The sequence below is a fragment of the Microtus oregoni genome, unplaced genomic scaffold (assembly GCF_018167655.1).
Source record: "Microtus oregoni isolate MIOR12 unplaced genomic scaffold, Mior012 000013F_ref0000133, whole genome shotgun sequence".
NCBI lineage: Eukaryota > Metazoa > Chordata > Mammalia > Rodentia > Cricetidae > Microtus > Microtus oregoni.
In genome coordinates this window covers 22195207-22211053 of record NW_024543072.1, presented here as the reverse complement: position 1 = coordinate 22211053, position 15847 = coordinate 22195207, and the positions used below count along the sequence as shown (strand labels likewise).

At 44.4% G+C, this 15847-nt stretch overlaps 1 protein-coding gene across 2 annotated transcripts in view; it reads left to right on the top strand.

Moving 5' to 3' along the window:
• Window positions 1-11918: 11918 nt before the first annotated feature.
• Window positions 11919-15847, top strand: part of Ngly1 (N-glycanase 1) — a 46311-nt gene continuing 42382 nt past the window's right edge. For both annotated transcript variants that reach the window (XM_041662855.1, XM_041662854.1), the window contains exon 1: window positions 11919-12111. In XM_041662855.1, the coding sequence (XP_041518789.1) occupies window positions 11981-12111 (131 nt within the window). In that variant the 5' untranslated portion in view covers window positions 11919-11980. The remainder of the gene's footprint in view (window positions 12112-15847) is intronic.

Sequence of the window (15847 nt, the reverse complement as noted above, 5' to 3'; positions counted from 1 at the left end):
CTGAGGCATAGCGGTGACGCATTGATGTGTCGGTGTTGCCAGAGATGGGATGGAGTCATTTCCTCGGGACATTCCGGGGAGGACAAAAAGCGGTAGCCTCAGTCAGGCTCCCTGGTATCTGGGAGGAAAGCAGCTAATAGAACTCTCGAGAATGCCACACATGAAACCGAGGTCGTTTGACCAGATCATCCAAATGCCACGCAGCCACTGAAAACAATGCTGCAGGTGACAGTTTCGTAATGTGCAAAGACGCCGAGAGCATTTGTTAGCAGGCGTCAGTTGCAAAACAGAATATAGCGCTTTCAGATTTAAAGGTCTGCAAAGAAACTGGGCATGATGGTACACGCCTGCAGTTTCAGCGCTTGGGAGGTAGAGGATCAGGAACTCAATCGTCATCTGTATCCAGTTCAAAGCCAGCCTGGGCTACCTCCCTGACGACCCTGTCTTTAAATCAAAACCTGAAGTCTGTTTGTGATGGGCAGTGGTTGTGGTGTTCGGGCTCCATTTTTTCCTTGCCCTTATGTACATAGTAAACATGATGCTTCGGTAAAAATAAAACTTTTTATTGCTGACTTATGGAGGGAAGTGACTGGAATATGCCCAATATCTGACGTGGAAACAAGAAAAACACGTTTATTTCTGAACTTACGAAATTTTAACTTACTCGTTCAGAGCGGACTGTGAATCTGTAATGGGAAAGTACGACACGCAGCAACACAGCAAGGTGGTGCTTTTTAACCAGCTGCTGAAATCTGTGCCAGGTGTGAGCTTTGGTTTTTCTTCTGATGACGGATTGACCGTGCCATCTGCACTTGAATCTTTTACTCATACTGTGGTGTCCTTGTGGGTGATACCTCTTGTGGCCATTGTGGCCAAGTATACTCAAACCGTAGAAACGGATTTGGGTCAAGTTTTATCTTTTTCCTCATTACTCCTGGGTATGATTTGTTTGAAAATCTACTTTGTCTATAATAATGTTTAAGGAATCCAAGTTTGTCCTTGATCTCAGGAATCTCCACTTGCTTGGTAAGATCTCCCTGCAGTGAAAATAATGTTACTCCCTCCTGTCCCTTTTGGTAATCTGGATGTAATACTGGCAATTGCAGGCAGCCTCGGGTCTCAGAAGGTGCTGGGGTATGTAGACTGTGGAACTCTGGCTATGCAGCCCTGGAGAAGTTATACCATCATCCCTGCTGCGGTGAAACTTGCTGGTGGTGCAGACGCTTTGGAGCCTCCCACACTCCTGTAAGCAACTCCTCAGCCACACTCTGTGAGTAGCCAAATAAACTTAGAGGTATTCCAAGGTGGACTTTGGGATTCCTGCTTTGATTTATTGCTCCTGCCCTGTATTTGTTTATATCTTCAACAATTCTCCAAGCAATGCATACAGACATAAGTGATATAACAAGACTATGATCTCAACTTGTGTTTCTCTCTCTGATCATTTTATTTCATCTGGAAAGAGGTAAAGAGTTTATAAAATCTGAATAGTTGTGAGTTAGTACTGTATTTCTTGCTAAAATATCATGGTGTAGCGAACACCAATCTTCAAATTGGTATTCAAATTGCTTATCGTAGCCTCCTTTAAAAGTTCTCTTGTAAAAAAAAAAATAATAAAAAAAAGAAAAAAGTTCTCTCGTTCAAAGCTTCATTTCCAAATATAGTTCCCAAGTAAATAAACTTTCTGTCCAACAAATTGGACTTCCCACTGCTTGTAATATTATTGGAACACAAAGGAGACAAGGTGGTCAGTACTACCTCATAAACTCAGGAAATGCTTCCAACAAGTGGGCCTTGATGTCAAGCTACGAACTAAACAAATGCATGGCTAGTACCTGGGTGGAAATATGTATTCAGTAGGCACAAGACACCAGGTCCATACGGCCAGTGTCAAATTTGCTCACTAGAGCTATAGGACCTGAACTCCATTTCCAGAACTTTCTCCCTCTCTCTCTCTCTCTCTCTCTCTCTCTCTCTCTCTCTCTCTCTTTCTCTCTCTCTCTCTCCTCCCCCCCCCTCTCATATATATATGTTTTGTATGTTTTGGTTTTTAGAGACAGGGTTTCACTGTGTAACCCTGGCTGTCCTGGAACCCATCCTGTAGACCAAGCTAGTCTTGAACTCACAGAGGTCCACCTGCCTCCCAAGTATTGGGATTAAGGGGTATGTCACCAGGGCTCATAAAGGTTGGTGTTATGGTTTAGATAAAATGCTGTGGTTCCCTGAGAGCCAGCGGCAGGCCACGAGGGGCAGCCAGGTCATACCACCCGAGGCCTCTGTGGGTCCCAAGCAGGAGGGAGGCAAGGCAGCAAGTGAGAGAGACCTCAGCAGATCAGGGAGCAGCTGGTCCCAAGAGAAACCATGGCAGGTGACCTGAGACAGATAGGCATGCCATGCAGAGAGAGAGTATAGTTTATTCAGTGGGTTATGGAAGGAAAAGAAAAGGGGCGGGGGGGGGGGAGGAAGCCACAGCCACCTCTTCTGAAGAGAGACCTCTTCCAAAGAGGTTAGGGTTAGGGCTAACCTCTCTTAAAGGGACAATGTCTATTAAAGGGACAGGACAGACTATTACATTCCCATCTCTTTTTTATAATAAAAAGGCAGAAGGTTAGGCACAATAGGTTAAAGGAATTGGGACGGTGGGTTCTCAAGACTGCTTCCTTGAGGGTGTTGTCTTGGGGGGCAGAACCTGAGAAAACTGGATGCTGGTCACATCCTAGAGTAGCTGGTCTCTTTGCTCCTGTCCAGTGTTTGTGGTATGGGAATATAATGGTCTGTCCAGTCCCTTTAAGAGACAAGCCCTGACCACTCCCCCATTCTTCTACCAAGGCAAGAGGATCTTCCTTCTCCTTCCAACCTACAGGCTCTCTCTCTGTCCAGTCTCTCTTTGAAAGAGGTAGCTGTACCCTCCATTCCTGCCCCCAACTCCCCACTCTGTTCTCATTCTCTCTCTCTCTCTCTCCTTCTCTCCTCCTTCCCTTTCCTTCCATAACCCACTGAATAAACTATACCCAAACCCTCTCTCTGCATGGCGTGCCTATCTGTCTTGGGTCATCCACCATGGCTCCTCGTGGGACCAGCTGACCTGCTGACCGGCCAACGTCTCTTACTCACTGCCTCCCACCCACCTGGGACCCACAGAGGCCTTGGTAGTGGGACCTGGCTGCCCCTCATAGCCCGCTGCCACCCCTTGAGGAACTGTGCCGTTTTATCTAAACCATTTCAGTTAGTCTCACAACCATTTCCATACTCTTATAGTGGAAAGAAAGAGCCAATTCCCAAACTTTTCCTCTGATCTCCAAATGCCATGGGTAGGACATGTGTATGTTGTACTTTACACACACACACACACACACACACACACACACACACACGAAAATAATTTTAAAGCATTTTAAGATAAAAACTTGAGCTGGAGAAATGATGCCGAGGCAAAGGCTTATAGTTCAAGAGGGTTAATGGTTATAATGTGGGGGCAGCACGGCAGCAGGCAGCAAGCATCGTGGCTGGAACAAGAAGCTGAGAGCTTACATCCTTCACCATGAGCACGATGCCAAGAAAGCACACAGAAAGTAGGACACGGATATATATAACAACAAAGCCCAACCCTGGTGAGTTCTTCCCGGAAGGCTGTCCCTCCTCATGTCCCCACACTGCTACTGATGGGAACCCGGGAATTCAAATACTGGAGCCTATGGGGAGCATTTCTCATTCAGTCCACTATGTCTCGCTCCCTGGTCTTCATAGGCTCGTGGCCATGTGATGCAAAGTGCATTTAGTGCAACTTCAGTAGTCCCTGGAGTCTCTCGGTCTCAACACTGTTTGAAAGCCTACAGTCTCTTCTACGATGCAAAGCATCCCAGAATGTAACTCTCTGAAAAATCAAAAGGTAAATCACTTATTTCCAACATATGACACAGAATTTCCATTACCGTCCCAAAAGGGTGGGAGTGGAACATAGTAAGAAAGTCCTGGACCAAAGCATGAACAGAATAGCAGGACAAAGATGCTCTGCATCTTCTATCAAGTGCTTAGATAGCTCCACCCCTCCAGCGTTCCTGCCCATAGCAAACATCTCTCTCCTGGGCTGGTCCTGCCCCTTAGATGCAGCTCTCCTTGGCAGATTTCTCACATGTTGACATCTCCAAAATCTTGTGTCCACTGCAACTAAGCTTCCCTGTCACATCTCCACACACGGGACCTTCATGCAGGGACTCTCTGGCACGTGCTGCCTGGTCTCAAGGCTCTCTGAAGCCACAGAGGGAGGATATATGATTCCCTCACTCTTGTCTCCTTCATATCTAAAGCCAGCTCCATAGGACAACACAGCCAAGTACGGCTACAAGCTTAGGGTGGGGCCTTGAATCACATGAACATCAGTGCTTTTTGATTTAGCTGCTTTCTAGGATCAGAAGATTGTTATGGTAAAAATAAAACAGTGAAGAGTGGTGGCAGTGGGCAGTGGCACAACAACCCCCTCCCCCGGCTCTTCCCCTTCTCTCCTTACCTTTTTTCCCTTCCATAATTCACTAAATAAATGCCCACTTTCTCTGCATGGCATGCCTATCTCTGTCTCTCACCCACCATGTGGCTCACTGCCTGGGATCCGCTGACGCTCACGACCCTGTGGGCTATTCGGGGAACTGGGAACTGCAGCGTTTTACTACTGCAGCTTCTCATGGCCTCCTTGGGCTCTTCTGCAGCCACTTGGGGAAAGGAGCTGTTTTATTTTTACCATAACAAAGATGCCTTAGGTTGTCTTTTACACGAGGGAGGCTTGGCTAGGTGGGGGGTCTTACACAGGTCACATTTTTTCCTCTGTTTCGGGGCAGGACAAGCTTCTCCTCAACCCTGCCAATCTTCCACTCTCCAGCAAATGCCTTGGCTGTAGCATTATGCTTCCTAGCGCTCCTTTCTCCACAAACTGTATGGTTCATCTTGTTTTCTGGCCCAAATCTCCAAACTCTTTCCACAACACCCCACCCACCCATCGCACACCAACATGGCCAAGTTCATCACAGCAATAGCCTACTCTCAGTACCAATTTCTATTGTTTTTCCTCTCGGTCTATATTAAGTTAGCAACTTTCATAAGACTAGAACTTTACATTCTATAATTGTTTGGAATTGAAGCTAATAAAGAAACTGAATTGGTCATTCTGAGGGTAAAAACAGAACAAGTTTGTGTCCAGCTGTTAATGCTGTCTCCTGGGAAGGCAAAGAATGGGCAAAGAATGGTCACAAGGTGAAATGGGAACCCAAGGGAGCCTAGGAGCTATCATTGCCCTTGATGAGTTCTAAGGCACTGCAGCCACAAGTTCCTTTTTGCCAGAGATAAGGAGGGCAACACCCTTTTTAGGCAGTAAGAACTTTCTCTGAGCAACCTGAGGGAATGGGAGCTTTGTCTGAATGCCTGGCCTGGGGAAAAGGACTTTGTAGTTTTATCTCTGTTAAGAATGAGCCTTAGAAAACAATTTTTCAATTGAAGTTTCCGTTAGTATCAACAAAAAAAAATTATGACTCAGTATATTCAAATAGCTTAAACCCAACAAAGTTAGCAAAGACAAGGAGGTTAAACATGTAGTTTTTGAACCTGAATAGACCTTGAACAAGGAAATGCATTTTTTAAAAAACATTAGTAAATATTTTTAATGCTTTGACCTTTCAGTATAGTCTTTTACATTGTTATCCTCCCATTACAAAATTTTTCCCATTGTTATTTTACAGCTGCAGTTTTGCCTATGTTGTGAATCTCAATTCAAACATCTGACATGCAAGTGGTCCCAGACTACCCCTGTAGAACCTACAAAAGATTGAGATTCATAGGCTTGGATGCTGTTCCAAACCTCTGTCAAACTGTCTAGGTCATTGTCTTCCACATCACAAGAAATGAACATTTCCATTTCTGGTTAGTTTTTGGTGCTTATGGCTATGACCCTAATTTTTAGCCTTTTAAGTTCAAATATTAACAATAAAACATTTTATAAGTACAGACGTCCCACAGTCTTATAAATTTAAGTATTTTAAAAACTTTTTTAAAAAATTAAAATCTCGAGGCTGGAGAGATGGCTCAGTTGTTAAGAGCACTGATTGTTCTTCCAGAGGTCCTGAGTTCAATTTCCAGCAACCACATGGTGGCTCACACCCACCTATAATAAGACCTGGTGCCAACTTCTGGCCTGCAGGGACACATGCAGGCAGAACATTGTATAAATAAATCTAAAAAAAATTAAAATCTCTTAAATGTCTTCCAGTAATATCAAAAATAAAGTACTGCTTTGGCCCCACCTTCGACAGCACATACATAGCCTGTCTTTGAGATCTCCGCCTGCTCCATTTCACTGTAGCTGGTGCTTTTGGTGATTATAACCAAGCACTGGCGTTTTGAAAACTATTAAGGTTCATTCTTGTAACTGCACATTCTTTGGGACTCTAGTCCTGCCATGCATTTGTAAACCTCAGCTGTTTCCCATGATCCCTTTATGTCTGTATAACCATTATCACCTGGTTGACACTTAACAAAGTCTAGCTGGCAGAACAAGGTAATTTTTGAGTATAAAAACATTGAGGTGCAGCTTTAATACTTTAAATCATATATATATGTATGTATGTGTATATGTATATATATATATATGTATATATATATATATATATACATATATATATATATATATATATTAAATCTTGTTTTCGGAACGGGACATGAGTCATCATGCAAAAATCTACCCCAGTCCAAACTGTCTTAGAGATAGATCTGTTGCTGCCTCCTAGTTAGGCCCCCTCCACGTGGTCACCTTTACTCAAGATGGCGCGGAAATCATCTGGCATCCATTTGTTTTCTAGCAAAATGGCGATCTAAAATCCAAAATGGAATTATGCCTTATGATTTCTTTAAAATTACCCATGCATAGATTTTAAGTTATCAGTTCCTAGTGTTATTAACTTTTAACTAGTTTTATTTAATTTTAACACATTTTTTTATCATATCTAACAAAATAAACCTATAAGTCTGAAGCTACAGAAGGTTCTCATGAACCAAGTTCAAATTTTTTGACTGTTCTGTTTTGTTTTCTTCTCCTAGTCATTGTGTCGGGGGCTCAGACGGACAGGGTGACAGAGGAAACTTTTAAATAAGCATGGCTCTAGAGAAGGAAGGGTCATAATCCAGCTCTAGAGCCAGCTTTTCAATAAAGAACAGACCAAAAAGTCATCTGAATTTTTGCTAACCCAAATCCAGTAACCAGAGCTTAGAGGTAAATTCTGAAGTTAGGCCTGTAATGTGGCCACAGCAATAACGGGTGGCAGAGACAGCAAAAACACCCAAACCATTTCTGTCTCAGCTCCATGCTTGCAAGAACACTTACACAAACTTTTCAACAAAACAAGCATATTCAGTATTTTCAGGTATGAGAAACCACAGCTTACATCCCCTTCTGACCGTCTATAACTTTTTTGTTTGTTTGTTTTTTGTTTTTTCAAGATAGGGTTTTGTTGTAGCTTTGAAGCCTATCCTAGAACTCGCTCTGTAGACCAGGCTGGCCTCAAACTCACAGAGATCCGCCTGCCTCTGCCTCCCAAATGCTGGGATTAAAGGCGTGCGCCACCACCATCCAGCCCTTTAATCCATGTTTTCTCTCTTCATTCTTTCAGTCTCCTCTTTTCTCCCTCACTTTCCAAACAACATACCAAAGTCTGTCTTGCTTCTCAGACAATATAAAAAACTCTTACCAAAGTCTTTTTTATGTTTTCCTTCAGTAGTATATAATATATTGTATGGTTACAATATTTTAAATAACAGAAACATGCATATACTATAACAAAAATAACTTTAAGTTTACATCAAAATCCTGTACCAGCGTGAAACATCTGAGACTAAGAGTAGATTTTTTTTTCATACCCTAACCAATAGTAATTTGTTACCAGCCCCTCTAAATGATGACATATATTTATAACCCATCAGATCTGAATGGCCAAAGCAGCTCTGGTGGAGGGAAGTCTGACTATAGTGTCACAACAGGTCACTGCAGCTTAATACCTATAGCCAGTGACTGTGACTCATTACTTTTTGCCTGCAGAGCCAAACCTTGGCCATGTTTGGCCAGAAATCGAGACCCACAGCCCCAAGGGCAGGCTGAGGAAACCCATCCACCACTGAGGAAACCCATCCACCGGCATGGGATGGGGCAGGGGGGCATGCAGCATGGGGGTTTAAGGAGAAAACCTGCAAAAGCAAAGGGGGTGCAGTCAGATTAGGCATAAGGAAAGGCTTAGCCCATGGGAGGGGGGTCATCGACTCGGTCAATGAGACCCTGGAAAGTCACAATGTAATGAATCTGGTCCAGGTTTCCTGTGCGAGGTCGGAAAACAATGTTCTCAACCTTAGGAAAAGTCAAATTCAGGTGTAAAGATTCCAGGGGCCAGCCCACGTTGAAAGAGGACCATTTGGAAGAACAGAAAATGACCCATGGTCTGTCCATTCAAGTCAGTCATCAACAGAGATACAAAGATAGAATACACAAGACCGACAAACACAACAGTTAGACAGAGGGTCCAAAACAGACTCCCATAGGTACCAGATGGTATGGTTTGTGGAGAGCCCAGAGATTCAGCCTCAACAAGATCAAAACGATACCAATACGACAGGAACCATTCAGTAAGGCGACCTGATCCCCAGAGACTTCAGGTTTAGAGTTACAGACGGGCCCCACTGGGTCCCTGATGGGATGGTCTCAGATGAGACACCCCCATCCAGACAAGAAAAGGGGACATCCCTCAGGTTTGCCCTCTAGCATGTCTACCAGGGCAAATTGACCTATTCAGATTCAGATTCAGAGATCAACGCTGACAAAAACAGAAGATAGACAGACAAGACTTTAAACACAAATAGACTTATTGCGGTTGATCAGAATAAACCTTTGGGGTTGGGGGTCTTGATGGGGGGTCTGGGGGATCCCGGACGAGCCCCCAGATGTTATGTCCAGTCTGTGGAGACCCCAAAAGACCACCAGAGAGACCAACTCACTGAAATGCAAAAGCAAGATCTATGTGTGTAAATTTTCAAGCCAGCAGGGACCTTGTCAGCACAGCAGTTAGAAAAGTATCCCGCCCTATTAGAGGGTGTTATTTAAAGGCAAAACTCAGAAAAGTTACATTAGCAGAGTGTGGGGTGATGGGTTCAATCCTGATTGGCTCGTGTCTAGGGACTTTTTACAAATTTTATTTTCAAACCTGGCTTGTTGTTTGTTAATTTTTCTTATCAACTGACCTTTGGGTGAGGATATTCTAAGGTTGTGTGAGCTTTCCAGATGGCTACCCTGTTACTTTTTGCCCCTAGCCATTTCTGAGGACTGGAATGTTTTACAGGAAATAACTTACACAAGACACAAGATGGAGGCAGAGGACAAAATGGGGGAACTTTGGTTCTTCACTACCTTCTTCTTCTTCTTCTTTTTTAAAATAAAGCCAGAATAGTCACTATCAGACCTTCAGTTGACCTTAGGACCTAAGCAATGGGCAATCCAGAAGTCCCTAAATTCCATATCCTTCTGCCTGTACCAATTTCATAATGGGGTAGTGGTAGAGACAGGGTTTCTCTGTGCATCCCTGACTGTCCTGGAAATCGCTCTGCAGACCAAGCTGGTCTGGAACTCAGTGCTCTACTTGCCTCTGCCTCCTGAGTGCAGAGATTAATGGCATTTGCCACCACCGCCTGGCCTGACTGTACCTTTAACACACTGGGATTCCAAGTATCAGTCAGGAACATAGGACTCTTGCAGTTGGGCCACAAGCCTGATTATTACTTTGTTATGAGCCAGAAAAAAAAAATCACTTGTGGTTCTCCACTGAAAATTTTAAACAGCGAATAACATATTCTTTGTTGAACATAATAGATATATAATGTTCTTTGACTATACTCGGTCCATTATCTTCTCTCATATCCCCTTTAGCTCTCTTTTTCTGCCTCCTACTGCCCCCCTACTTTCATGTCTTTTGTTACTGTTGTTGATGGTGGTGGTAGTGGTGGTGGTGTGTACGTGTTATGTATGTTGACAAGATCTGGTGTACTTTAATCCCAGCACTCGGGAGGCAGAGGCAGGCGGATCTCTGTGAGTTCGAGACCAGTCTGGTCTACAAGAGCTAGTTCCAGGACAGGCTCCAAAACCACAGAGAAACCCTGTCTCAAAAAACCAAAAAAAAAAAAAAAAAAAAAAAAAAAAGATCTGGTGTAGCCCAGGCTAGTGCCAAGTTTACTATGAAACCAAGGTTAACGTTCAGCTTTTGATTCTTCTGCCTCTACTTTCAGGTTCTGGGATTTGCCAACATGCCCAGTTGAACCCACATTCTTGAAGTTGGCTCACAAACCTAATTGCTAAACCTTGAGGTTTATTTGACAAATGAATATTCAGAAGTTCTAGAATAATTCTTAGAAGAAAATGCCCAGAAATACTTTTTTTGAAAACATTAAAAAGCAACAGATAATAAGTGTCAAGAAGTTAGGTGAGTAAATATCTTTAAAACACAAGGCTGAGAAATACTTGCTAGCCAAGCCTTGTGCTTCATGAATGTAACTCCAGCTATTCAAGGAGAGTAGAGTACAGAAAGTTCCAGGTCTTATTTGACTATGAATTGATGTCAAGTCCACCCTTAGTGACATCTCAACCTTAAAAAGTAATAAAGTCAGAGAGTAGTGGCCCAAACCTTAAAACCTAGCACCTGGGAGGCAGAGGCAGGTAGATGTCCGAGTTTGACAGACGCCAGCAGAGTGAGTTCCAGAAAAAAAATTATATTGATTATATTAAAGGCTGAGTGTGTAACTCGGTGCTGAAGCCCCTGCCTAGTGTAACTGAGTGTGTAACTCGGTGCTGAAGCCCCCGCCTAGTGTAACTGAGTGTGTGACTCGGTGCTGAAGCCCCTGCCTAGTGTAACTGAGTGTGTAACTCGGTGCTGAAGCCCCTGCCTAGTGTAACTGAGTGTGTAACTCGGTGCTGAAGCCCCTGCCTAGCATGTGGGAAGCCCCCATGGTTCAATCACAGTGACAAGGACCAAACACCTTTGTTAATTTGGAAGGTTCTCTTTTTTTCAAATGTGCATTGATATTTTGCCACTCCTTGAACTAGAGTTTAGACCATTTGTGAGCTGCCATGTGAGTGCTGGGACTTGAACCCCGGTCCTCTGGAAGAGCAGTCAGTGCATAAATCACTGAGCCCCGGAATTCATTTTCTGCGATAAAGAATATTGATAGATGATATACCCGTATGCGTCAAAAGATGCAGCATGTTTATTAATTTTGTTCTCTTCTTCATTTCTCATTTTATTCTATCACTCTATATGCGTTTTTATGTGGGTCACATGATAAACTGAATCCCCAACTCCTTAATAGGATGCAATATGCTGTTTAAAAATGCTCCCTGAAGCAGAATCATACCTTGTGAGTGAGGGCTTGAGGTGATGTTCATCAATCTAATTCGGAAAAAAATACACAAATCGGAAACCCGGCAGAGTTCAGTCAGACTCATGCTTTTGTCCTTGAAGCCACCTGCCTAACCACAGGTTGAGGAGGAACTGCCGCCAATTCAAGGGTTTGAGGCCACCCTAGGCCACAAACCAAACCCACGCCCCCCCCCACCCAGAAAGCAAAAACTTGTTCTTGCTTCTGGAGTCTTTTCTTCCATAAACAACATTCATCTGACGTGAAGAGAGGCTGCAAAAATATCTATGGGCCCATGGCCCGCACGCCCACAAGCCACAGCCTTCTTTGGCGGCTGCCTCCCCTGTGCCAACGATCAGAACCGCCTCTCGGTACCTAGCCCCTCCCCTGGGCCCGCCTAGAACGCCTCTGGCCCCGCCCAGAACGCCCCTGTCCAAGGAGACGCCCCGCCCCTCCCCGCCCCCTGGCCTAAGGCCTCCGCGGCGGCCTAGGCTCTCAGCGCTTGCTCAGTGCGGGCCGCGGCGCGCGAGGTGGCGGAGGCCGCGGCTCAGCCATGGCGTCGGCCGCACTGGGCAGCTCGTCGAGCCCGGCGTCCCCGGCCGTGGCCGAGCTCTGCCAGAACACCCCGGAGACCTTTCTGGAGGCCTCCAAGCTGCTGCTCACCTACGCCGACAACATCCTGAGGTGCAGCCGGGGCCCTCGAGCCCGGAGGGCCGCAGGCGGGCGGGGCCGCCGGCACTCGGGCCTGAGGCGGGGCGGGCAGGGCGACGTTAGCTCGCCAAGGTTGTCACTGCAGGATCCCCGGCTCTGTGACCCAGCCCGAGTGCGGGCCAAACGTTCACGCCGCGTTTGGTGGTTGAAACCTTTGTAGTTTAAAGTTACGAACTTCAGATGGATTTCTGGGCTTTACTTCCACCCAATTCCGTAAGAGTTTTGAAGGCCACCACACCGGAGAAGTCGCGTCCCGTTCAGAGGGCAGCACTCTCCGCGACTGCTCCCCAAGGGGTCGGCGCTGGAAGTTGGGGTCAGCCCGTTGCTGCAGCTCTTTGGGGAAAGGCCTACGGGAGGGGGCGGACGGTGGAGGTTAAGGAGGTTGAGGTGTTGACTGACGTCACGCCCCCGGGCGCCGGCTCTCCTAAGTTCATGGTCGCGAAGTCCCTAGGAATTCTCAGCTTCACGGCTGGACGTGTCCTGTGGCCCAGTTTCAGAGGATGACTTGGAAAGGGTGGTCTGAGACGGGGTGCTGCCCTATATAGCCCAGGCTGGCATGGGACTTGCTCTGTAGCCCGGAACTCGAGCCAGTCCCCTTCTTGACTTTCCGAGTGCACAGATGACAGGTGTGAGCCGCCCTAGGTAACATTAGTGATTTGAAAGTCAATCGGAAAGAGAACGTAGGTGATTATGTGCCGTATGTCATGCAACATTAAGCCTCCTCATAGCTACGTAACTGTGACCTGCAAGACCATCACCACCCTCCTCTGTGACACCTCAGCTTAAACTCTTCCGCCATGACACCTCAGCTTAAACTCGTCTACCCTGCCATCTCCCAACACCTCAGAGTACAAGATGCCCATAGACTCTGAAGGAACGCATAGGGTGACATGATTCTCGGGGACCTATGGCTGAGATCGCCTCCTGAATTCTTAAGTCCCCGACCCCACCCCCTGTACCCTGTACGGAAAAGAGGGGTGGATTAGCGAAGAAGGTTCTGCTTTCAGTACCCTCAAACCAAAGGTGCTGCCATCAGAGAGTGCTTGAAGGCTTGCTGTGTGGAGACAATGATTGTGATCTGAGCCCTCATCATGAATGTTTACTAAACTTCTAAAAGAAACTGGGCTTCATCTTACAGCCTTCAGCCTTGGCTGTGGCTTGTAGTTCTGATCTTGAGCTTTTATCTAAAAAGGAAATTAGGAGTTGCTAACTCAAATGCTTCAGACTGATATGAGAAATTGCTCTCTTAGTTTGTTGTCAACAATAGAGACCTTGTGTTCTTAGAATTCAAAGTCTGGCTCGGCTGGGCACGGTGTCCCATTCTCCACATCCAGTGACTTCTTAACTCTTCCTGGGCCCTGGCCATACTTCTTTCATTTGACCAGAGAAAAATCAGGTTTCCGTTTCCATAGCTTTTTTTTTTTTAATCCACTAGCAGCAAGGTGAAAGCACTTTTGAAAACATATTGTCCCACCATCTCCTCTGACCTCAGAGTCTCAGGATGGTTTATAAAATGGAATTGCAAATAAAAATTTCATTAGCACATTTTTAAACTGACACTTGTTGCTGTAATCTCCAGTGACACAATCCTTTAAAATTTCTGCTCTGCTCGAGTGATGTGTACTATCTCTCCAGCAGTATTACATCTAATTAAACTACAGGAAGAAACGTGAGCTAATTTGTATGCAAAAGATTCCCCCCCCCCCCCCCCCCAGTTTCAGATAAGGTGAGCTTGCTATCTACTTTCTCAAAAGCAAAACAGAACAGCTCTGTATCAGTTTCACTGATATCACAGGTGGGCTGTTTGCTCATTTGATTCGTGTGCCCAACTTTGGCCTGGAATTTGACATGTTATCTGAGAACGATCTTAAGCTACTTACCCTCCCACCTATACCTCTAGATTACAGGCATGAGCTGTCACACTTGGTGTGATGAGCTGCTAGAGACGGAAACCACAGCCTCCTGAGTGCTAGGCGAGCACTCTACCACCGAGAGTGTATTCCCAGCCCTTCATTCATTCATTCATTCATTCATTCTTTAATATACATATTTGATAGTCCACTAACTTTGTTTACAAAGCAGAGACAGTTATTATTGACTATGCTGGAAGAACCAAGACTCAAAAGTAGTTTCTTTGTTCAAAGAATACTAATATATTTGGGAGAAAGACCAGTTCCAAGATAGCGTTTATGTTTCTGTAGTTATACTTGGATGTTAGGAGATACTGGGGAGACCCAACATAAAATAGTAAAGAATGGAGGTTTGGTCAGGTAGGACCAATTGATGGAGTAGCAGAGAATATTTATGTGAGGTGATGGGCAAAGGGAACTTATGGTTCCTAGAGTACAGTTTCTTGAGGAATAGCATTAAAAGAAATGGGCATTAATTTTGGTTGTGAAGTCATTTTGTAATCATCGCCATAAATGCCGATGGAATGGAGACAGACATTGTCAGCAGTTCCCAATTTTCAGTGACAGCGTAAGAAGCAATAGAAGACAGATAATAAAGCTGACCTCTAATTTTTAATGTATTTGCCATTGACACATAGAGAAATTGAATGTAAGTCTTGAGGGCTGGTGAGTTTGTTGGCAGCTTGTGTGGTGGAGTTTGTGTAGACTTTATACCACAACAATAAGTTTTAATTCTCGTCCACTTTTTTAAAGTGTAACCATAGGCAATTTAAATATAATTTCCAAGTTTGGGTTTCCTTACTTGTAAAAGGGAAGAAAAATATTCTATTCTAGGATTGTATCATAAAATAGAAATAAAGGACGTGGCACACACATAGCTACTACTGAGGTTATTATAATTATTATTATTTCTGTTAATTGGTTTACCACTTTTGTGGGCTTTTTGATTGGATCTGATCTTTGGAATTTCATGCATGTTTGTAGTGCACCGTTTACCCTTCCCTTCCCTGTCATCACCCCCTCTGTTGTACAAGTCCTTTCCCCACATTCTTGGATTTTTGTTTGTTTTTTCTTGTGTCTCACTGGTGGGTTTTCAGTTGGTTGGTCGGTTGGTTTTTGAGAGTTGTTTTTGTTGTATTTTTGAGAGAGTTTCATTGTGTGGCCAGAGGTAGCATGTTGAGATTACAGGCATACACCACTGTACTTTGCTAAGTGTGCAGTGTTTGGTTGTAAGAACAGTGGATGGTAGAGGTGGGACAGTGATAGTTACTGTATCCTTTAAGGCCCTACCCTGCTTCCAAAAAACCAGGGGGAGGGGGATTATGACTTTTCTTACCTGATTCAAATACAAAAGCAAATGTTATTTTTTTGAAAATTAAATAACTTGGTAGACAACCACGAGAGTAAAACAACTAGGAAGACAAAATGTTTTCCAAGTGACAGTTGAGCAAGTACAAGAAATTCTGCTGCCTTCTCAAGATTCCATTCTTTTAAAGTCATCAGAAACCAGCCATTCAGAAAATGGTCCAAGAAAAGATACAAGATAATTGCTAACAAGTGAAGTAAATGTTACAATTTGCAAAAATATTTAATAGATAACAGAGGTGTTGAGGGGTGGGAACCATCAAAGTGTGACAACAAACACAGAAAAATCTGCAGAGAAAATTAAGCTGTTGAAGAATCAAGCAAAAATTAAGGTCAGTGCCCACAGTGCAATTGACATGGAAGGACCAACTCTTGGGCTTAGTCTATGCTTAAACTCATGAGGGTTTGTTTAGCATTTTTAATTTTTTAAAAGA